This window comes from Xenopus tropicalis, chromosome 1, assembly GCF_000004195.4.
Source record: "Xenopus tropicalis strain Nigerian chromosome 1, UCB_Xtro_10.0, whole genome shotgun sequence".
Lineage (NCBI taxonomy): Eukaryota > Metazoa > Chordata > Amphibia > Anura > Pipidae > Xenopus > Xenopus tropicalis.
The window spans coordinates 186,168,860-186,193,938 of NC_030677.2; the positions used below are offsets into that span (position 1 = coordinate 186,168,860).

Consider the following 25,079-nt stretch of genomic DNA (forward strand, 5'->3'; position numbering starts at 1 on the left):
TAGGCCATTCTCCTAATTCATACTAAGCGACCGCCGCTTTAAATCTGTCCCTGAAAAAAAGTAGTGGCGCCCTAGTAAGATAAAAGTGCAGAGACAAGGAGCACACACAGCGCACAAGTGTTGTCTTGTTTTGGCTTTACAGAACTGATCATTGAATGGTCATTCCAGTACTTCATTTAGTTGTTATTTAGTTCAATACATCCTAATAAAGAAAGGCCTTCCTTGTGGCATTCTGCTATAAATAATCAGTGCTCAGCAAATAACATGCAGCTCAGTGCCCTAATCTGAGGTTAATACTGGGAACGTGAAATTATAGTGCTTGTGTGAAGTTAGTGCTCATTATGGGACGTGGCATCTCATTGCGTATGAAGAGGAAGGATGATTGGTACAAACTGGTAATGGAATGTCCGTCTCATCCAAGATTCCTTTGGCTGTAAACAAAGCCTGCCCTGTGTAAGGCTCATGTCTATAGGCCAGAAGCACACTGGCACTGCACCTTCTGCCAACACACCCATAGAAACAACTGTGCCCACTGAGAAAGTTTCCATATCATCCAAACTGGATAACACGAGGAGCCTGGAAATATGCCGATGATAATATATATATATATATATATATATATATATATATATATATATATATATATATATATATATATATATATATATATATATATATACAGTCCCAAAATCGGCACTCACCAAAGTAGCAATCATAAACCGGGTGCTAACCACAAATAAATATATCCTCCTCCAGAAAGCACTCACGGTCTTGAATAAAAGGAAATATTTATTTACACAAAAATGTCTACGCGTTTCGATCCATATCGGATCGTCATCAGGAAAAAGACAGGAAGTGAGGTGCATGATTAAATATAAATGCTATCCAATCAGTGAATCCATATAAGTAACCTCATGTTAACCCAATAAGTGCCCATAACTAGCTCACAGTGTGTCACTATTGTGACAAATAAATAAATCTATATATATAGAAGACTCTCAAATGTGTAACCAACATGTCTATTTCTTATCAAACATTCAACAAGTGTATATATCATAATGATCAATATATGTGTGCATCATTTTTATAAATATCTCCCCACTAGTAAGTGAAGTAGAGACTATATTCAAGAAGTATTAAAATCAAACCCAAATAGATAAAAGTGTTGGTGCAAAAACTGCTTGATATATATTATCGCTAAAATTAAAAATAGATAACAAACAATGTGTAAGAGTCCATCACATGACAAAGTGACATAAAAGCTCGCATATTAAAATGTGATCTAGAACACATAAAAAAGACATTGTAAGACGTATAGCATTAAAACCATAAATTGAAAAGTAGACCGGTATTCAGGGACCTAAAATTATTACTTAAAGCTCAATAAATCCCTTAACAGTCCCATCTCACACCTTATCATTATACTACAGGACCTATGAACGTAGATATATCGCCTCTGACCACCTCCCTTTATTTGTTGTAAAAACGTGGGCAACACGTTAATTAACATATTAGGCCCTATTACTGTCTAACGATACATGGAGACAAAAGGGGTGGAGAGGTACCTAAAGTCCCATCTCCCACAGGCATAAAATGTCAATGCCCCTTACTATAATATATAAATGTGTAGGACTCAATCTGCCCTAGGCAATGTATTATCCCAAGTGTTTATGCTGTAACTGTGCCCACTGAGAAAGTTTCCATATCATCCAAACTGGATAGCACGAGGAGCCTGGAAATATGCCGATAATATTTATATACATATACACATACTATATCTGTCCTTTTATATGAGCTCATTCAGTTGGGTGATGTAGAAAAGGTGCAGAAACACTGTCTGAACGGTTAGAAATAAATATAAATGTGGGGTTTTTTTAGTGTATAGAGAGAGTTATATACTATCAGAGGACCAGGAGCGGCTGAGGTGGACAGGTGGCTAATTTATGGGGGGGTGCCCTTAGGTGCCTATATATTTGATACATTTAAAAAATAAAAACCTCCCCAGCCACAACCTGCACAGCTCTAGTGGCGGAGCTGGGGGAGGTATCACTTCCGCCACCTGAGGGGCAGTTAGAACTGGTGCCTGGGGTGCCACTGCACCTAAATTCAATCTCAGGACATAAGACACAAAGAATAGAAGCCAGACAGTGATGTTCTTTGAACATATTATTTTATTATACAATATTAAAAAGGGTATAAAATGGCTCATAAAAATGTTGTGTTCTATATAAAATGGAAAAAGTTTTCCCACCCAGTTTAATTACTGACCAGTTGTACATTGCCAAACACAGAACTAAATCACTATACACACACATGGACCAACTACCTTATGACCTGTAATCTACAACTCCCAGCAACCCACAGTGATAGAAGCCTCACAAGAGGAAACCAATCTGCTGTGCCTGGGTAGCTGTAATGGTACCTCCCTCTTGTCCTCCACTGTACCACGGGCTTAGGCTGTAACACTTTAAATCAGAGTTACCAGATCACTTGAATATTCAGGGACATGTCTAGAAAATACAGCTAGATAAGGGTAGTACTGATTGCAATTTATTTTAAAGGAGAACTAATGCTACCCATTCTAAGCCTTCCCTCCACTGCCCTCCCAGCATCTATTCTTTTCAGAAGTCTCCCTGTGTCCTGACCGGCCATAAATTTGCAGAGTTCAAAGGGGCCATGTTCCCCTGACTTCCAATTCTCTCCTGTCACAGCGCCGACACAGATCTCGGAGGATCAGCTTGTATTGCTCATTCTCCTGCAAGATCCGTACTCACAACTGATGGAAGAGAATCAGAAGACAGACAGAAGATGGCGCTGTTAAACTCAGCACAGAACTCTGTAGGTTTATGTATACAGTTTGACACACAAGGACTGAGCAGAATAGCTCTTTGCAGGGGAATGGGTAGGGTTTAGTTCTCCTTTAAATGCAACCCATGCAAGATGCATTTATTAGCAGTGTCCCAGAATATTCAAAGGATCTAGTACCCATAATGTAAGCACATTCCTTCCCGACTGGTAAGACCATTAGTAATTCTTCTATTGTGAGTTCCCAACCTTCATCAGATGATACCCTAGTACCTAAGAGAAGCTCTGCGAGACCTGAAGTTGTACATCCCTGTGGAAGACGATGGTGCAGGCCGGTGGGGCCCTACAGAGCTATTAATGTATAGAATGTGAGGTATATACCCAATGGAAGGAAAGGAACAGCACCACTAAAGGACAGCAATCTGCTTTTCAAGGACCTAGCATTCTAATGAGGCCATTTATCTGACTGAACCCTACTAAATAGACTAAAATGCTTACTGTTACGAGTCGTAAAGTTCCTAATACACACACACAATAGAGACTTAAGGCAGAAGTTATTAGATCAGGACGGGGGAGGGGAACCTTATGAGAGACCAGGAACACAAGCGCAAGGCTGCCTAGTAAATAGCCAATGATACATTACACAAGGTTCTATTATTGGGGGGCTGGGGGGCACTTTCTCAGCAGGTCAGTCACAAAGTGCACAGGAGGTGATGATAAAGTGAGCAGTGCAAAAGGAAAGTGCCCCCCCCAATAGCTATGCTGCCCCCTCTTATCAAGGTATAAAATACATATAGTTACTTTCCTTTAATTCCGACTTATTTGGTGCCCTGATAAGTCTTGCATTTTTTTTTTAAACAAGGTAAAGTTTGGTAATGTCTGTAAGCAAAGGAAGGAGGCCCGGCTGCTGGGGAGCGATGGGCGCTGTCACACAGGACAGACTATTGCACAAAACATTAAAGCAGTTGCAAACTTTCTGCCATTAACATGATGGAGCCCTTTAGTTCAGCAAAGGAACCCCTGGTGTGCAAGATGCAAGCAGAGAAGGTTCCCACTTTATCCCATGGAATGTCTAGAATCCTGAGAAGGCTGGAACATTGTAGGAGGTTTGTAGACCACAATTAAAGACTTCACCCATGTAACAGCCAAAGGAGCCTCCAGAACGAAGGCAGAGATAGGCTTGGCCAATAGTCCCACTGGCTAGCCACCATGAATAAAGAAACAATCTGGAAGGATGAAGGTTTGGGCTGTAAGCCCCAGGGGAGCCATCAGGTTGCCCTCTGCCTAGATACAACTACCTATAGATATACAGATAGATTAATACTCATGATTCCATTTGAATTATATTTACATGTAAGAAGTCCGTGACATTCCAGCTGGAAAGAAAACCAGAACAACCTTACAAACAGCTCTCCTTGCCCCTGAGATATTAAAGCAGTGCTTAAAACTTGCCTTTTCCATCATAGCAGTAAAGTGAGACAGATGCACATGAATGGAAGACAGCCCCTCACAATACAGGGCCCAAGTACCCCAGCCACATATTCATTTCTAGGACCCCCGCTGCCCAACACTGGAGGCAAACGCATATCTGCTTCTGCCCCCGTCATTTTTCATACATTTTACATCATGATAAAGACTTAAACAGAGCAAATTCAACATGTACATTTTTGGTATATGTATATATATCTGCATGTTTTTCATTGCTTATATTACTCTATAATAGAACTTTGCCATATAACTTGCATAAAGTTGTGTATTTTATTATCTGACCATACTATCAAATATTTAATAATAAAACCATATTCCCAGATTTCCAAGGGTTGTTTAGTCAATTCAGTATATAGTATAACTTCAGTATATACTGGGGTCTGACCAATGCCATTGCTCCATGGTTCCGTGGGGTATACAGTGTCTTACCCAAACAGGTTGTTCACCTTTAAACTAACTTTTGCTAACACTGCTATTTTGAGACAATTGGCAATTGTTTTTTTTTAGTTATTTAGCTTTTTGTTCGGCAGCTCTTCAGATTAGAACTTTAGCAGCTATCTGGTTACTAGGGTCTTGTTTACCTTAGCAACAAGGCAGTGGCTTGAATGTGAGACTGGAATGTAATTAGGAAAGGGCCTGAATAGGAAGATAAGGGAAAAAAAGTAAGAATGATAATAAAATTGTAAGCTCACAGAGCAACAGATTTTTTTTGTTGGGTCAGTGACCCCCATTTGAAATCTGAAAAAATGAAGAGGAAGGCGAATAATGAAAGAATATTAATAATAAACAATAACTAAAAGTTATTTTAAAGGTGAACCACCCCATTAATAGACACAAAAGAGACTGCCGAGCCAAGGTACCCAAACAGGGAAGGGCACCCTCTAGTGCAGCAGCTATAGGGACACGGTATAACTTCTTGTTACAATAATATTTCATTTTGTTTTATTTCCCCTCATTTTAGAGGCTTAGATTTATATATTTATGTAGTTTGGTTTCCCATGCCCCAGCTAAGCCTGTGCCCAACAGTGAGAGGCATAAGGAAGCTGAGCAGGGCAGAGTAAACAGAATCACTTCATATGTCACATTTGCTCCATTTTTATGACCCTCTCTGTATAATTCACGGAATTTATCTCCTAGAAATCTAAATCATTTTTTTCACTGCAGCAGTTCGACTTGATATTTTTTCAGCCGACAGATATTTTCCAGTGGCGAGTATAAATATTGCTATAGTGAATATTCTGTATACGAAACATTTTCATGTATACATGAAAAAAAAGACATGAACAACACTTATGTGCAGACACAAACAAGGGCAGAACTGCCATCAGGGAATATGGGGGGGCACAAAATTCCAGTTTTACACGTGGGACAGCGATTGCTGGAAGTAACAGTGCCCATGGTGGGGGGGGGGTTAAACTTATGGGGGCCCTATTCTACACCCCATAGGTTATCTCATTAAGTAGTGAGCTTACAATTGTGACCCCACTGGGAGTGGCAGGAACTTAGTATTATTAAGTGAAATTACTGCTGCTTAGCCCACAACATCGCTTCAAGCTGAAAAGTGTCTGCATCCCTGCTGCTGCACATCTTGCGTCCAAGTGAATTGGAGGCAGCACTACGTGGTATTGATATGGTACTGATATTCTTATTTATGAATCAACATCTGGACCAGACAAGTTAACACAAGGGCAACACATTTAAGGCGAGGATGTGAATAAATCATTAGCACCACATGAAACAATATGGAAAGTTGCCATTTTTCTGTCATTTACCAGAAAATTAAATTAGGATGAAACTATCATAAACCTTCAGGAAACTTCCACATTCGTTATTTCGCGTGGCTGCAAATATCTGGTGGAATAATCTCAATTTCATTTCTACTGAGGGACACTGGTCTAAATTGGCCCTTATGGAACCCCCAGGAATATTTACAGCCCCCTGCCCTCCCAGCAAACAGAGTGGCACTGTAACACCATCAGTATCTGGCTAATAAATGCATGGCTGTAACAGGTAAGAGGCACACAACTTGGAGAAAGTGTGAGAACGCTACTGTACAAGGGGACAGACTCTTTAGCGAGGGCATAGTATAATATACCCCATCACCCCTCCCATACGTATCAGACAATAAGTTATTTACATATTGCAGCCGTGCCACACACACAGGACTTGCCATGTCACCATAGCGTTACAGGGAGCCTTTCCCTATATCACACAAGAGTTTAGGATCAATCATTAAAAACAAAACTGATTCTGCTCTGTCTATAAGCAAATATTCCTGTGACCTGCACAATATAATATGGCTTTTGGAGAAAACCCCCATATTGACCTTTTATGCCACCTTAAAATAAGACAAACATCTGAGACAATGCAGTTGTGTCCAATTGGCATGTAACAGTATAATGTGATCTTCTAGGTGTGGCTACACAGAATATTCTCTCTTTGGGCAGCAGAGAGGGGCAACCAGAGTCCAGAGGTAGAGCAGGATGCACACCCAGCAGGAAGCCATCTTGATCCAAAATGGAGACCAGCTGCCAGAAAACAGCTTTTCTATTTCTGCATTCCTGTAGCTGGGAACAAACAAGAAACTGCATGTGAGATAAAAAGCACAGCATGGAATAAGCAAGGCAAACCCTCTAGGGGCTCCTCAGTTTGCTTACCAGCTCCAATCAGCTTGTCCATTTATAATTATGAGTCTAGGGATTATTTACAATGCAGGATGCAAAAAAAAAAAAAAACAAAAAAAAAAAACAAACTTATGGTGTCCGAGTACAAAGGGAAACAAACTCTGGCTACTTACTGGAACCAGTTGGTCACCGTCATCATCACATAGAAGGTGCCCAGAAAGAAAACAAAGTGAAAGTAGGAATAGCAGTAAATTGTGGACTTTTCTTCATCATAACCAACTTCTTGGCCTCCTCTTTTTTCAGTCCGCTCCTCTTCATCATCTGAGTGGAAATTGAGACATGGTAAACGTAAGTATTTCAACAAAATATGGATGCTAATGCTAACATATAAAGAAAGTGATTTAATTACCTCCATCACTACGTGAGCAGCAGAAGCAGCAGCGAGCCATCTACAAGATACAACCAAGGACACTCTGACTATTCTTTATACAGACATGCCACATTACATATGCCTATCCTGGTCAATGGAAACCACTGGTCTACAAGGGAACTTGTGTGGGTACTGGAAATATATACACACACTGAGTCCCTATGGCCAGTGATTGCTAACCAGCAGCATACCTCTGTTTCAGGTGGTGTGTACCTTCCTCTCAGAGCATCAGAACTGGAGCGGGTTGTAGAGGTCAGACTGTAAAGAAATAATAGGGTTAAGACCAAAACAGATGTCATCACTAATACGTATAGAGCATTTTTGGCTAGAAAAATGCACTGAAAAGGACAAATAATGCTTTGCCCTCTGTTGCCCTGTGATCAAGCCAATTTATAGATATATATATATATATATATATATATATATATATATATATATAGTCCATTAATTGGTTGATGGGGCCTAGCATGTATGTGTGCCCTTGGCTTGTATGTGTGCACTGTGAATCCTATGATCCCAGGGGGCAGCCCTTAATTCTTAAAATTGCAGTATTCTATTTAGGATTATCCAATAGCACATTCTATTAAAAAAAGTATATTTTTATTAAAATGATTTATTTAGATGAAGCAGGGTTTTACATATGAGCTTGTTTAGGTAATATATTTTAATAGACCTACATTGTTTGCGGGTATAGTTTTCCTTTAATATTATTCTGACCTTCCAGGCACTTTGGTATTTACTTGCTATTATGTAGCTGTAGTTAATAATGCACATGATCTCATACTAAAGGGTACCTACGGCCCACAAATATGGTGAGAGTAACAATAGTATAACTGACAATGGTGCAACCAGTCAGACTTTTCCTGGGATTTCAATGACATCCTCTCATCCCTCTTCCCATAATCCCTCTACCAACCCCCATTCTTACCAGGAATATAAAATGCAGCAAAAGAGGATGATTGTGCCCAATATGGAGACAAGCTTTCCATCTTGGTTAAGATCCTTGCTGAAGCTGGGCACACAGATAGTGATGTTCTTCCCTGTTGCATCCAGCACTGCACAGGCAAAAAAAAAATGTAAAACAAATATTGCCACTGACACCTCTAACAGATTCCAATATGGTCACCCCCTGTAACAACTTTGAAGTACTGAATTATTACTACTATAGAGATGCTGAACCTTTAGGCTCGTTCAATAAGTTCGGAATATAAAATTATGGCATGTCTAGCCATTTTTTTATGGTTTAGTTCTCCTTCAAATGAAGGAAAATGTCAGTTTGTAAAAAAGGTCAGCACCATCACACTACAGGTTTCTCTTCTTACATCAACTAATTGTGAGAATTTACTAATTGTGCAAACAAGGCAGAGAGATACATTGAAGCAGGCCTATACTGGCAATCTGTGGGTTCTGGGAAATGCCAGAGGGGCTGCTGTATGATGCCACAGACAGTCACTGTTTATTGGGCCTGTGCGGCAGTGATGTGTGGGTTGACGTTCTGTCGACCCTGTGTGCTTGAAATTTCAGGACTTTATTTAAATCCCAGTTCAGGCCTGTTTGGGAGTGCAAAGAAAATCCAAGTACTTTATCGAGGCTGAACCATCTGGCAGGCAACCTTTCTGGGGTTACACAGAGTACAGATGTTTATGAAGTAAAGCCAACCTTTAATTCTAAATCTCTTGCACAGACCTTCCTATACAGGTCCTTTTCAAAAAATTAGCATATTGTGATAAAGTTCATTATTTTCTGTAATGTACTGATAAACATTAGACTTTCATATATTTTAGATTCATTACACACAACTGAAGTAGTTCAAGCCTTTTCTTGTTTTAATATTGATGATTGTGGCATACAGCTCATGAAAACCCAAAATTCCTATCTCAAAAAATTAGCATATTTCATCCGACCAATAAAAGAAAAGTGTTTTTAATACAAAAAAAGTCAACCTTCAAATAATTATGTTCAGTTATGCACTCAATACTTGGTCGGGAATCCTTTTGCAGAAATGACTGCTTCAATGTGGCGTGGCATGGAGGCAATCAGCCTGTGGCACTGCTCAGGTGTTATGGAGGCCCAGGATGCTTCAATAGCGGCCTTAAGCTCATCCAGAGTGTTGGGTCTTGTGTCTCTCAACTTTCTCTTCACAATATCCCACAGATTCTCTATGGGGTTCAGGTCAGGAGAGTTGGCAGGCCAATTGAGCACAGTAATACCATGGTCAGTAAACCATTTACCAGTGGTTTTGGCACTGTGAGCAGGTGCCAGGTCGTGCTGAAAAATGAAATCTTCATCTCCATAAAGCTTTTCAGCAGATGGAAGCATGAAGTGCTCCAAAATCTCCTGATAGCTAGCTGCATTGACCCTGCCCTTGATAAAACACAGTGGCCCAACACCAGCAGCTGACATGGCACCCCAGACCATCACTGACTGTGGGTACTTGACACTGGACTTCAGGCATTTTGGCATTTCCCTCTCCCCAGTCTTCCTCCAGACTCTGGCACCTTGATTTCCGAATGACATACTTTGGACCACTGAGCAACAGTCCAGTGCTGCTTCTCTGTAGCCCAGGTCAGGCGCTTCTGCCGCTGTTTCTGGTTCAAAAGTGGCTTGACCTGGGGAATGCAGCACCTGTAGCCCATTTCCTGCACGCGCCTGTACACGGTGGCTCTGGATGTTTCTACTCCAGACTCAGTCCACTGCTTCCGCAGGTCCCCCAAGGTCAGGAATCGGTCCTTCTCCACAATCTTCCTCAGGGCCCGGTCACCTCTTCTCGTTGTGCAGCGTTTTCTGCCACACTTTTTCCTTCCCACAGACTTCCCACTGAGGTGCCTTGATACAGCACTCTGGGAACAGCCTATTCGTTCAGAAATTTCTTTCTGTGTCTTACCCTCTTGCTTGAGGGTGTCAATGATGGCCTTCTGGGCAGCAGTCAGGTCGGCAGTCTTACCCATGATTGCGGTTTTGAGTAATGAACCAGGCTGGGAGTTTTTAAAAGCCTCAGGAATCTTTTGCAGGTTTTTAGAGTTAATTTGTTGATTCAGATGATTAGGTTAATAGCTCGTTTAGAGAACCTTTTCATGATATGCTAATTTTTTGAGATAGGAATTTTGGGTTTTCATGAGCTGTATGCCACAATCATCAATATTAAAACAAGAAAAGGCTTGAACTACTTCAGTTGTGTGTAATGAATCTAAAATATATGAAAGTCTAATGTTTATCAGTACATTACAGAAAATAATGAACTTTATCACAATATGCTAATTTTTTGAAAAGGACCTGTATACACCTGGGAGTATAAAAAGAATTACTATCTCTCGCTGCAATAAAAAGTGTGAGTAAATCATCCTTTAACACCCGCACATTTTGGAAAGCATGAAATATTTAGATTTGTCCTCCCTGCTACCCAATGACTGGGGTCAGTAATCACAGGAACAATATAGTGATGGGAATGCCTGATCAATAGAATAAATAGAATATAGGGACAGAATAAGTAGATAATAAAAACTTCTCCATTTATATTGCCCACCAGTACAAGCTATTTTAGGGTTAGTACCAAATGAGCTACGGGTCACTTTATCTTTTGGAGAAACAGTTGGTAAATGCTTGAATTTAATGAGCATCTGAAAAATACAGCCAAATGCAGACTCCTCCCACTAGTAACACTGAATATAGACAGCACCCCTAAATGTGACACCTACTGGTTTCTGGAGGCTTGCTTGACAGGGAGGAGAAGGTCAGATACATTACGTAGCAGCTGATAAGTCCCGACTGCAGCAATCCAGAGTAAGGCTGGCCTGTAATAGAGAGAAAATGGCTGAAATGCTAAAATATTTCATACATGTGCCTTTACAACAATGTATTTGTTGCTATGAATGTATGGTACAATGTACAGTAGTGCCTATACAAGTGGTACTATATACATACAAGCATACTGCAGAGGGACACAGGGCCCAAACAAATGGCATCTTTATCATTTTTGCACCTGAACATGGTGGGGTGCCTAAGTAGGTTGCAATAGCACAGCTGACTTGTACTGAAACAATCACAAACTGGCTGCCGGGGTCAGTGACCCCTTATTTCAAAAATTAAAAAAAAAAAAAAAATACAAAATGAAGACCAACTGTAAAGTTGCTAAGAATTGGGCATTCTAGAACATACTAAAAGAAAAAAAAAATTGGAGTTCCCAGATTCTTAACATTCTCTATATGTCCATTAGTATTTATGGCATGTACCTTTATGCACTATTTACTGGTGATGCGATATGCTTATTACTGTATCTTTTTGTGAGCCATGCTTGTTCCTGTTTGGTTCTGGTTTGTTCTCTCCACTCTCCCATAAAAAATGAAAATAAAGACTATTTAAAAAAAAAAAAACAAAAAAAAAAACCATGGCAATTTGGTCTAAAAGTTGCATTGTCACTTACGTTTTTGTACAGAGGGCATGATGGCCACTAAGGAAACAAAAAGGCACAGGCCGGCGTTGACCCCGAGCAAGATCTTGTTGAGCTCACAGCCATCTGGATGAGTGTAGAAAATCGCCAGTAACACAAGAGCCCCCACAGCAACCGAGTAGAGGATAAGAGTAACCAGAGATAATGCCCCGTACCATAGTTTATTATGGGCTGTCCCAGACATCCTGAGGAGAGAAGCAGAAATATTTCACGTATAGATTTGTGTTACAATATTTATTGAGAGAGGCCGCTACAGCTCCCTGCCCCCTGGCACACATGCAGGCCTAGGCCATTCCACACATTTTCAGTGCAGTTTACATTTATGTTGTTTAATGAGACCACATGTTCCTGGGTTCTATGCAACCATTTAGACCAACAGATTTAGTTTTAGCCTTTATTTCCTTGTTGGCTCGGTTTGGAGTGAATAGGGTTAAACTGCTTTGCTTGGTTTCCAGCTCAGGCACTGACACTTCACTGGTTTTTGTATTCATTTTATTCCTGGCAGCCCGCACGGCTTTTGCAGTAATGAATGGAAAGCACAGAACAAGCTTCCAGCCAATTCTAACACTTTATCATGAGTTTTTGTTCTTTTTCTCCCATATTTTCCAAGATTTTAAACAGCGAAATGGGAAATCTTATTACATAGGGGGACACCCCTTTGTAAATGCAGACTTGTGATAAGGCCATGGAATTATTACAACTCAGTTGTACAGACATTGGGCGGAGTGTCCATAGACAGAAATATATACAGAAAATAGGAAAATAAGCATTAAATCCATTGTGTTCAGCGTAATACAATAATAGTCTCACTCTATAACCCGCTCTCTCTCATGTGATGGCAAAAGTATTTTAGAAGATGCCAACCTGGGGAACTTCTTTTATCATGGGGAACCTGCTGTGCTACTGTCAGAACCCTGCTACCAGTGAGACACATTATTCAGCCATTGTGTCCTTCTCCCCTCCTAACAAAGGAATCCATGCTTGCTGTAACTTTTCCCTGGCACTCCCATTAATCCCTAAGCTAGAGGGTGATGGGAGTATGAAGGGGCCAGTCCTTCCATACCAAGAAGCTCAGCTCTGAAACTGCAGATGCCATTTTCACTGCCATGTATGCACAATGATCTGGCAGCTTAGTGAAAGAATATATCCTACATACACCACATCTGATCAATTCAGTATGGCAGTGACGTTAGTGGAAAGCTAAGGGATATATTTATAAAGTGGTGCAAAAGGTACAATTTACAGAATCTCATTTTACACCATGAGTTACAGAGCAAAACATATTTAAAGGACCACTATATCCCTTTATTCAATGCGAGTGCAATCAATAGGGCTTGTACTGAAACATAGATTTTTATGATTAAAACAATAGGCAAAAACAATGTTTTTGTTTTTTGCACAACCAGCAATTAAAGCAATATGAGCAGCAGACAGGAGCCAAAGGGGAAATCTTATACACCCTTTCAATCTATACTCCTTGACTCCATATTTTGCCATTTTTATATAAAATAATATTCTTATAGTATATTTGTATATAAATATGCCCCTTTGTATTGCTGAAATGAGCAGCTGCAGGGGTCATCCTCTCACTTCAGTTGCAGCTGCTAATAGATCTCTACAGGCGCGCAACTGTAGCCCCTCCCAAAATGCGCTGGGAAGCAGAACCGTGACGATGGCGGGATTTCATTCGCTCTCTCCCTATTCAATGCAGGTCTATGTATGAGCAGATTAGAGAAGCACAATGTTTAAGTGCAGGATATTAAGGAACTCACCAATTTTTATTCCATTTGTGTGCAAACTCCACCAATAGCATGAGCTGGATAAGCAGGAATAAAAAGCCAAAGGCTGCACCCACATAACGCCAAACTAGAAAGGCAGAAAAAAAAACTATGATAAATTTGTTCTGACGTTCATTCAAGGTAGAAATAATTATCTCAGAAAATCACGGTCTACATCATACTACAAGTAAAATTAAAGATGCACTACCTTTACCCAGGAAAACCTGGCAAAACACTAATTTATCTTGCCACAAGTTTTGTGAGACTTTTTATTATAGGGAAGCCATTTTCCCAAAAATTATGCTACTTTACATGTTTCCAGCGCCAAATAAACCTGCTTTTCACCTGTAAACATTGAGACTTATAAAAGGGAAGAGATGGACTGGTTTAGTGATGGTGAGAGAACCTGATTTTATTCTGGTGTCAGTTATTTATGACCTTAGGCAACTCACAAGCACCCTGTGCCTCGTGCTAAAAAAAAAAACTATAAAAGGGTTGGGGCTCATTCTGTATTTCGTGCTAAGTATAACTAGTAGCGCTTAATTAAACTGAATGGAGTACTGGTATATAAGAATATAGTGCCAGAGAGACAGGTAACAATGCAGCATACAGGCTGATGTTACTGACTCCATTTGGTTCTGTTTATATACAGGGATGGACAGGCATCTGACAGAACAGGGCGAGATGAAAGCTGCACTCTGTGCTAGGGTCACAAAATCATTCTAAAAGCGGAGCAGACAAGGAATTCATTAAATGCATTACATATCCAAGAGTGCAATGAGCTGAATCAAGAATAAACCATGGAAGGGAGGTGGAAAATAGCTTCAGGGAAATAGATTTTACACATATGAGACAGAGGCACAAATAATGATCATCATATGGGTACACAGTGATAAAACAGTCAGTAGGTTGCCATAATACATAATGTGCTCTATGGTCAATATAATGGGGGAGAGATCTGCTGGAAAACGTTACCTCTCACAGTTTGTTATAAATACATATGCTCGGTCCAAATATATAACTTGTCACACACATTTTATATATGTCCTCATTTTTCATATTTTATATATATATATATATATATATATATATATATATATATATATATATTTTTTTTTTTTTTTTTTTTTTTTTTTTTTAATTATTTCACTTTTTGTTCAGAAGCACTCTCAGTTTGGAGTTTCAGCAGTTATCAGGTTGCTGGGGTGCAAATTAACTTAGCAACCAGGATGTGGTTTGAATGAGAGACTGGTTTATAATTAGGAGAGGACCTGAATAGAAAAATAAGTTATACAAAGTAACAATAATAATAATGTAGCCCCGCAGAGCAATAGTTTTTTTTAGCTACTGGCGTCAGTGACCCCCAAAGTCAGAAGAAGTAGTCAAATAATTTAAAAACTATAAAAAACAAGTAATGAAGACCAGTTCAAAAGTTGCTTAGAATTGGCCATTGTATAATATACTAAAGGTTAAATAAAAGTTGAACCTCCCCTTTAACATACATAATGATTGCATTGAAAGTCCTGAAGGGTGGTTATTCCCATAGGAAATAATCAGCAGTAACCCAAACTCTGTGGGCTCTATTGCATTACAAAATGCCATGCAAGATGTTATGCCCTCATATCACTTTATTGGAGAAGGAAAGGTGGATTTGTTTTCCCCTGGCCAGTGTTAATTTGGGGAAAACACAATTTTTCAGACCTTTCCCAAGCATCCATACCACTGAGTGTCACTCGTGCAGGCACAGTACAATAGAACTGGAAATGTTCTTCTACGTACGGTACATATGCAAGGCAAGCTAGGGATGCTGTGGGGAATAAGGTAAGATGGCTGCTGTTAGGCGTCCCTCTGGGCCAGTGCAGTTTTTTTTTTTTTGTTTTTTTTTGTTTGTTTGTTTTTAAAGACCACTGATCAGGTAATTCCACCTCTCCTTGTCTATTAATTTTCCTCAGATCCTGGAAACAGAGGAATTGTGCTTACAATGAGTTAACAAGGCAGTGATGGAACAGCAGCTCAGGATTGACACCCCACAAAGAACAAAATCCTACCGTTTAGAAAAGTGTCCTGGTCAGGAATAAAGAAGGCTCCGGAGCACATTGCGATCAGCACCACAAATTTGATAAACCAAAACCTAGAATAAAAAACAGAGGGAGCTCACGTTGTACTGTCTGACACAAACACACCTCATAAACCATTGCTATCCCATTCACACAGACACATCTCAGGGCTCACAGAGGTTTGGGGAATGCACAGCACACAATATATGATAGAAATATATATATATATATATATATATATATATTATATATATATATATATATATATCTCTGTGAATGTGTCACTTAAAGGGGATCTATTACAGGATGATAAGAGTGAAAATATTTTACTTCATTATTACTTTAGCTGCGTTAAGTAGAAGCAGGTGCCTCCATGACATCTGGAAATACCTGAACAGTTCCAGAGCCAGGGGGCTGCAGGAACAGAGGCTGATAGCAGCTTGTTGTGCAGACACCAGTCTCACCCATACATGCAACACACTTACCCGTTATGAACGTAGGCTCGCCAGCTCTTGCTGTTCCTAATAAACAGTGTGAAGATCAAGAGGATGAAGAAAAAACAGGCCATGCCGAAGCAGACACGGTAGACAGCAGAGTATCCCACTAGCTTCTCACAGTCCACTCCGGCCTGGATGCGCTCGCATATATCTTTATAAAAGGGAATCTGAGGGACAGAAAGATGGGATAACACATCACTAAGGCACATTAAAAAAAAAAAAAAAAAGGGGTTATATCAATCACTTTCCCAAAGGACGTTATCATTGGCTGAGCATGTATTACAGCAACTACATGGATCAGAAAGATTGGGGTACAACAGAGATGGGAAACTGTCCTTTTCCTATAGAAATGATTCCCCTTATACCCCCACCCTGCCACATTTTGCAGTGAGGGCCTCTTTTCCTTCACATTCTTTGCTAATCCCCTTTTTTTCCCCTCTACTCACTGTACAACCCGACAGTAACCTTTCAGTACAGCTCAGTCATTTATTTCACTCGAAGCCCTGGGATCAGTTTCAAGAAGCAGACAAAGGATGATAAATTATTTCATTAACTGTGGCCTTGGACGAGCGGCATAAAAATACTGTAAAACTATCCAGAGTGTTATTTACGTTCGCTTGTTACAAGCAAGGAGTGAAACCTACAGACATTGCTACATCAGTGCCAAGTATTGATCTGCTTGGTTCATATGAGGATAAACCATACGCCTCCTAACCTCGCCCTTCTACCGCATTCTCACCAAGAGTTTCCATCTTTGAACAGAGAAAGGTGTGTTTGTTGCTTTGACTGCAAGCAGGCAAATTATTCAGAGTGTGATTCTTAAAGGGAACTAAAGTGAAATGAAAATTCAGCTTCATCTCATGAAAACAGCAACAAATTTGTAAATTATTATATCTTTAAAGTTCTTTTCAAACTGCTGTGAGAAGATGCCTATATTACAGTTTCATGATAGATGCAGTTTTTGGGAAAAGTCATTTTTACCCACAGAGCTGAAGCCATGTCAGCTGTAAGGGCCTGGCATTAAGCTTTGCCTTAAGCTGTCACTGTGCCAGGCTGGCAGGACACAGACTTCTTTCTATTGTGCTATAAACCTCTAACAAGAAGAAAGCATTGGGGGTAGACCACTGTCCTAGTCCTGTAGCCTTTACAGAGGTTCAATAAAACTATGCCATATGTATGTAAAGGTTGAAGGAAATGTCTAAAAGCAATAAGTGTAAGTTTTCTAAAAGTGTAGTTGTTGCTGGAAGATACAGTAAAGAAATGCAAAAGAATTATGGCAAGGGCACAGCCCTCCATTTCTTAAAAATTGCACTGATACAAGTCCCATTCTGGGACTGCTGAGAATTCAGGGAGTCTTGACTTACGGCAGATTGCCTTAGAAATATCCTAGTTAGGGTAATGTTACTACCCTTGTGACAACTGTGCTTATTCACTAAAGAAGCAATAAAGGTTATAAGGCAGATGTGCTGAGAAACAAAAAGAGATTATAAGGGACAGTGAATGTTATAGGGGGAAGAAGGAGTGAAGCGAGAGGAAGGGGAGGGTACTCAGTTTGGGATTCTAACCTTGAGCTACTTTATCTATTTTTTCTCGCACAACAGTGCCATTCTTATACATGTTTCCCCTCTATGCTGGTCTCCTAAGGGTAACTTTCTCCTATATACAGCTCAGAGTGATCTCGCTGGACTTGCATGGGGGGGGGGTCACACTTGCGCATGTAAGACCTGCCCTGATTATTGCAATGACACACAAGACAATTGTAGGCATGCTAGTGTATATTTCACCAATATCATTTTCATTGCTATGGGTTCTCCATTTCTCTTGTGCATGGCTGCACAAACAAGCACCAGGAACTCACATTGTCTTTCATGAAATCTGCCACAGTTGGGGACATCATGAAGCCGCAGATGACCGTCACTAGAATAAAGTAGAGTGCGTACATGAGACGGGTAGTCGTAGACTGCTTTATTTTCGGGCAGCAGGAACAGCAGAGGGCGCAGGCTGCGGACCCACAGCAACAGGCCAGCTGGAAGAGAAGGACCACAAATGAGTATTGAGACAGAAAAGCACACAGATCTGAGGTCCCTGATGGCAGAATTTTATCCAGTATAAAATTTCATTTGGGCTCGAGTGCAGCAGAAGTTATATGCAGAATTCCTTGCATGGCACTGTATGAAACCTTGGCATCCACCCTGCTGCAAATATTGCCTTCTGTTCACCCTGGTGCCATTCACCTAAACTTGGTAGTAAGCGGAATACTGTGCTGTCTGGTTCAGGCCAGTTACTCTGGAAAGTCCCTGTAATGTGGTGCCCTCTCACCCTTGCACTTGCTCCTGATTTGAGTACAATCAACCCATCCCCATGTTTGGTAGCCACAGCACCTCGGAACCAAGGTGCCACCCACTACCAGGGCTATACCAGGAAAACTGCTCGGCTGCCATACTGGTGACTGCAGTGGTGCACGGAATGCTATACAGAGGTTAAACAACTTTAAATTTAAAAGTCAGTGTTAAAATCACTATATTACTGCCTCTGTTTAAATGGGTGGTTCACCTTTAAGTTAACTTTTAGTACATGGCCAACTCTAAGCAACTTTTCACTTTTTTCTTTATTATTTATTTTGTATAGTTTTTGAATTTCCTGCCTTTTTCTTCTAACTCTTTGCTGGGATCAGTGACCCCGATTTTAAAGCTTCAGCCACAATAGTATTGCTCTGAGAGGCTACGGTTCAATCGTTATTTTTTTTTTTTACTTCATAACTTATTTTTTTAATTTAGGTCCTTTGCTACAGAGTATTCTAAATGATAGTTAATTTTTACTTCCGATGCAAGCAAGAAAATGAGCAAAACTCAAAATAAATGTTTTTTTCAGTTTCAATGTAAAACCTGATCAGATATGTGAGATGATAAAGAAATAAGGTTTTGTTCCATGGAAAGGCGGAATATATGATAAACTATCACGCTGCCTCGGATATATTTGCTCTGACATAACTAATACATGTAGGGAAGAAAACAGCAATCGTTTGTTGGGAAACTATTAACAATTACAGTAGTGTTGGTGGGAAAATGCATAATATTACCGCATACAATCCGTGCTTTGTCCATGACAGCCACACACACTCAGCTGGGTAGAAATCCTGAATTGTATTTTCTTTATGAACTTTAAATGGGGCTTTCATACAGATATTGCTTCTAAATACAAGTCAGGTGTTACAGAACCTGTTAGCCAAGTGCATTTCTTGTATCATTTTTGCTCTAAGCCAAGATGTTAACACTTTCACATATTAAATAATACATTAAAGTGGTGCCCAGTATATAAAATCCTGCACCATGCCATGTCTCAACCATAATTATCATTCCCAGAGGCATTGAATAAACCACTATTGTTAGTAAGGAACAATGAATATGTTGGGTGTATGGACTGTTTCTTATAAAGACCACACTTCCCCCGGACTGGGCCCCTGCCAAACACACTGGCTGTGTCCGGCCACTCATATCCTATTCATACAGCAATGGAAAGAACCATTTTATCCAGGACTGGCAGGTTAAAATCAGACCTACAGACACTGAGGGGATCTCAGTTGTTTCATAGGCACTGGACACTAGCAGATATTCAGAAGGGTAAACACAGAGATATCTTGGAGATCTTCCATGCTCACAATCTATTGCCCGGTGTTGCTTTGCTCAATACTTCTTGACTTCCAAAGGGTTCAACTTCAGAAATACTCAGCTTAAAAACCAAGGTCTAAACTGCACTAACCCCACACCCAATCTCATCAAAACATTAAAGGAACAGTAACACAAAAAAAAGTAAAAAAAAAAAAAGTCCTTTAACAAACGGCTGAGGAAAAAAACCCAGGCAGCAAGTGTTTAGGCATATATCAACATTTCTAATTCCCCCTCACAAGCTATTAGATATTTAATTTTAAAATATAAATGGGGGGGCCTGTGACCCAAACAACTCAAAATTCACAACTTCCCAGCTTCACCTCACTTGTTTATACAACAGGCTACTGGGAGCTAGAGATCTACTAAGGGTTTGAGTGGGCTAATATAGGGGTTCCTCCGGGGAACTAGACACAGGCACTGGCCCATGTAGAGATTCCAGGCATTTTGTCACCATGGCTGTTAATTGGTTTCAAGGATGGGGCTATAAAACACTTTCAATGGCTCCCTATTTACTTAAGCAGTCCTAAAGAAGAACAAAACCACATGTTAAATATAAAGTGGAGCAGAACAGGAGGGCGAGGCAATAGTAAAGAGTCGTCTGACTTGTTAAAGGCCAAGGATAGCTTTTAATAGGTTTATATTTTGCCGACATGTATTTTAATAACACATATTTGTTTTTATCAGTCTAGTCTACCCTTTCACATGACCTTGATACTCCCTAGAGACACAAATTGCTTTCTTCTAAGGTGTCTCAGCTTCCAACAAGGTGCAAAGCATTTCCATACTCTAAGGGCTCTGGCACACGGGGGAGATTAGTCGCCCACGATTAACTCCCTGTTCGCGGGCGACTAATCTCCCCGAGTTGCCTACCCCTGCCATCCCACCGGCGAACATGAAAGTCGCCGGCGGGATGGCAGACGCGGCGGCGCGATTTCGCGCAAATCGCCGAAAAAGACTCGCGAGGCTTACATGTTTGCCGGTGGGATGGCAGGGGTAGGCAACTCGGGGAGATTAGTCGCCCGCGAACAGGGAGTTAATCGCGGGCGACTAATCTCCCCCGTGTGCCAGAGCCCTTAGGGTAAGGGTTAGTTAATCAAGACTTTAGCTCTGCCCAATTTAGTAGGTTTGTCCTCACAACAGGCAAGAATAAAAGAAAAAATGCCATTAGCAAACAATGGAACTCATATGAATTCCCCTGTACAAATACTCATGCAAGCAATAATATTCTGGCAAACACTCCATGATAAAGTGCAAGCAGACTGTGACTGGAACAAAATGGGCCGAAGATGTGCAACAGCTGCAGTGTCTCAGACAATTCTGACTGTGTAATTCAATGCTCTGGGGATTCCGCTTCGTGTTGTGTTCAGAATTAGCCAGGCTGCTGATCATGCAAAATATTCTTCCATGTTTTCCTTCCAAGTACAGTTCAGGAAAGAGCCGGCAAGACCGCCGGCTGCTGCAGTCTTCAGCTTAACTATTTCTGTCAGACATCTGTCTGCAGAGCCTTCTTCAGGAATCTCTTATGTCAGCTGGCTATTTCCATGGAAGTAGCCTAATGGCTAACATTGCTTTATTACATAGAAAAGAAAGCAATACCTGCTCTAACATTGTTCCTTATTGTAGGACTGGTTGCCAATGGTTACTAGACCTAAAGCAAACATTCCACCTGTTATCTATCACCTATAACTTGCAATTTCATAGACCATTAGACATAAAAAAAAACCAAATGTGGAAGCAATAATCCTTTTACCTGGTGCTACTACTTTTAAATGCAGACTCATGAGCAAACTCAAATTAGCAATAGAGATAAATAGGAATGACAGCAACAGCATGGTTCAGGGGAAAAAATGTGGAAATGTTAGTTCCAGTGAAAGTAGGGCATAGAACTCCACCCCTCAGAAGTCTTAGTTATTTTTAGGACTTTATCCTACAATTTCAGTCTGAATGTTGGTTTTAGATCATTGCATATAAACATACCATTGATATCTGAACGTTCAACTAAAGCCAGCTTTAGTTATAAAGTATTTTGAGTTTAACTATGGAAGAGTAGAGAGGAGGGCTTTGTAGCAAGATGATAAAATTCTGAATCATATCTTGGACTTGAAAACTCTAAGCTTATTCTGTTTTGTACCCTAGTAAAAGCATTATCCTTTGAAATCACTGACAGGACATGATTCCAGTGGCAAAGAGTCCCCCGGCAGCCAACACAGAACTCAGGACACCCATCTTTACCTCTAGAGCCCAGCACAGTGATATAATAGCATAGGCATGAAACCCACCATAAGACTGGCGAGGCCTCTTGCATAGAGAATGAAGCCCAGAGCCAAAAAAAAAACTAGTGCTGCTTTGAGGATGGACGAAAGACAAAAAATCATATTGGCACAGCAGCAACAGTCATGTTAGTAGACTATAAAGGCCTGGATGGATTTTTTCTAGAAAAGGCTGGATCTGAGAGAGGTCTTACAGAAGGAGTTGAAATGTTGAGTCAATATTAGAAGTGAAGGAAAGCATGAACGATGAGCCGTAGGGCAGGAGCAGCCGGGTATCTGTAAGAGTCTTACAGCAAGTAATCTTTCCCTCAAATGCTCCATTATACCAATCTGCTCCTAGATCCCAAGGCTTATGACACAGTAATGTGTGGTTTGACCACAAACCCGTAGGACAGGTGCTTTGGGCGGGTTCGGCTAAACATTCAGGAGACCACTGTGGGTTCGGGTTGGGTGTGGGTCAGACTGGGAAAGTAACACTTTTGCTCCAAAGATTCCCTGCCTTGGAAACAGAGGCACACAGAAGTACAGAGCTGGAAGGCACAGGCAACAGTTTGTGGGTTTGAGTTGGGTGAGGGTTGTGCTTTTTCTAAAAATAAAATAGAGAACAAACTGCTGAACATCGGTGTATCTGTACCCAGCCCCAGGTCAGCAGCCTCACATCTGCACATTTCATATTCATATAAAGGATTATTGTGATAAAATATTAATAAATAATTTATGCTACATGAATGCTTGCCATCCATTCTAAGCACTGCAACCAACCTTTCCTGTTCTGTAATTAATATTCTCACAGTACTACATTCCCCAGTCCCTATACAGGAATGTATATTGCAGGACAACAAGAGAAAATGGAAACTGTGGTTGAGCATCTGATGGAGTCTGTGGTTTATGCTCTCTCCTTGCCAAAATATTTTTTTTATTGTTCTCTTTGTTAAAGGAACAGCAACACCAACAAATGAAAATGTATCAAAGTAATTAAAATATAATGTACTGTTGCCCTATACTGGTAAAAGTTGTGTGCTTGCCTTAGAAACTCTATAAATACTCTGCTGTGTATCAATCGGGGCAGCCATTAAAGCCGAGAAAAGGCACAGGTTATTTAGCAGATGTTATATAACAGATAAAACACAATTGTATTCCACAGGACTTCTGTTATCTGCTATGTAACCTGAGCCTTTTCTCCATCTTGAATGGCTGCCCCCATAGCTTCACAGCAGAGTATTTATATGAACTGCTGTAGATTTTCTGAAGCAAACACACCAGTGTTACCAGTGCAGGGCAACCGTACATTATGTTTGGATTACTTTAAAACACAAAGTTTTTGGTGTTACTGTTCCTTTATATTACTTTTACGAAATGTGGGTGGATTAAGCCTTTCCAAATCCAGTGGCTGTAACAGGTCAACCATGGTGCTAAAGTAAACCACACATAACTGCCTGTCCTGGGATAAGTGCAGGATTGTACACTCTCCTTTACTCAGCAAAATAAGTGTAATGGGGGTGTTACTGCATGTTACTACCTAAAATAAATCCTCTCAACCCCTAACTCTCTCCATAAAGACACACAGAGTGCACAGCAATTACATATATATCAGTTACAGTGTGACGTGCACACACAGCCATTTGTTATCACACGCAGCTGAATTTCTTGGTGTCTAACACGCACATACTGACTGCACTGTCATTTTTTTTTTTTGCTCCAGTTATTTAACTGAATATATGTAAACATCCTAATCTCTTACAATTCTGATTGTGATGATGTTGCCTGTATAAGAGGAAGCCTTACATCCCTCGTGTAAAACATTAAATTGCTTAGCTCTCCAAAAACGGAGGATTTGCCCGCACTCCTGTTATTTCTGTGTCTGGTACAACAAGCCAGGCAAGTATGTACCTATTTATACACAAAGAGAAAGAAAGATTGCCAGCGCTTAGTTTGCCTTTAAAAGGTAATTTTACCTATCTATCACTAGCACTGTCAGTATTGTTGCCATACTGCCAGGAAAAATGATACTTGATGCTAAGGCTATCAAAAGATATATAAGAGATAGGAAGGCCCAATAATTTTCCCAAGCAAGGTGGCACGTCACTAAGTAAAAATACATAGAAGTCCCTAATTTTAGCCTACTTTTATTTATATAGAAAGAAGCAGAATGAAATCAGTATACAGATTATTGCTTATTTCCCAAAGAGAGGCAGCATTCTCTTCTCAAGCAGCACAGAAGGACATATTCGCCAAAGGGAGAATTTTAGGAAGGAAACAATTACAGCCTCTTTTCTACAAAAAAACATAAGTTCAAGATGAAAGGCAGCCTTGGTGTCAGTGGGAAGGCAACGTGACATAGAAAACTCACTGATCTCCAAGTGATTGATGGTACGTAGGAGAAGACAGTGAGAATCAGTCAGTAGACATGGAAAGTTTAGATTTTATTTGGGAGGAATGGCCTGAAGGCTGCAGACTGTTGTGCAAATCCAATTAGCAGATGGAGGAAATATTCAGTGGAGGTTATTGCTGCTGATGATTCTCAAAGAAAATCTCAATCAAAAATAATTAGTTGAGCTGATATGATATATAACATGTATATATGTATAATGTACAGTTTCCTGGGGAGTAAGGCTGGGCCTGTGCAGGGGACCTATGTCGGCTAACTGAGTTTCACTCCTTTAAAGATAAAGGGGGTAGGCAATAAAAGGGACTAAAGTTTGCCCAAGAGCAGTAACCCAACCAATCAGCAGGTAGCATTTATTGGTCAACTGCAAGCATCTTATTGGTTGCTGTGGGTTACTGCACCTGGGCATACTTAGTACTTTTTATTACATATGGGGGTTAGAATCCTTTTTCAGTTATTTCTTTGTATTGGCCTAATGCAGATATCAGCAGAGACTAAATGATGAAATCCCTGTAGCATTTCTTATCCTTAAGGTTTTCCCTGCCTTCTGAAAAAGTTTTTTAAGCATCTGGTATTACTTGCATTTCTACAATTGTTACTTATAAGGGCTCTGGCACACGGGGAGATTA

General features: G+C 40.3%; 1 protein-coding gene across 1 annotated transcript in view; it reads right to left on the minus strand.

Annotated features, from left to right (window-relative positions):
• Window positions 1-2,153: 2,153 nt before the first annotated feature.
• Window positions 2,154-25,079, minus strand: part of serinc5 (serine incorporator 5) — a 28,453-nt gene continuing 5,527 nt past the window's right edge. Inside the window, exons 2-12 of the mRNA XM_002940195.5 lie at window positions 17,985-18,152; window positions 16,115-16,293; window positions 15,621-15,703; window positions 13,567-13,660; window positions 11,768-11,979; window positions 11,043-11,138; window positions 8,276-8,402; window positions 7,539-7,605; window positions 7,327-7,366; window positions 7,091-7,238; window positions 2,154-6,860 (exon numbers count right to left, since the gene is read on the minus strand). Of these exons, the coding sequence (XP_002940241.1) occupies window positions 6,713-6,860; window positions 7,091-7,238; window positions 7,327-7,366; window positions 7,539-7,605; window positions 8,276-8,402; window positions 11,043-11,138; window positions 11,768-11,979; window positions 13,567-13,660; window positions 15,621-15,703; window positions 16,115-16,293; window positions 17,985-18,152 (1,362 nt within the window). The 3' untranslated portion in view covers window positions 2,154-6,712. The remainder of the gene's footprint in view (window positions 6,861-7,090; window positions 7,239-7,326; window positions 7,367-7,538; window positions 7,606-8,275; window positions 8,403-11,042; window positions 11,139-11,767; window positions 11,980-13,566; window positions 13,661-15,620; window positions 15,704-16,114; window positions 16,294-17,984; window positions 18,153-25,079) is intronic.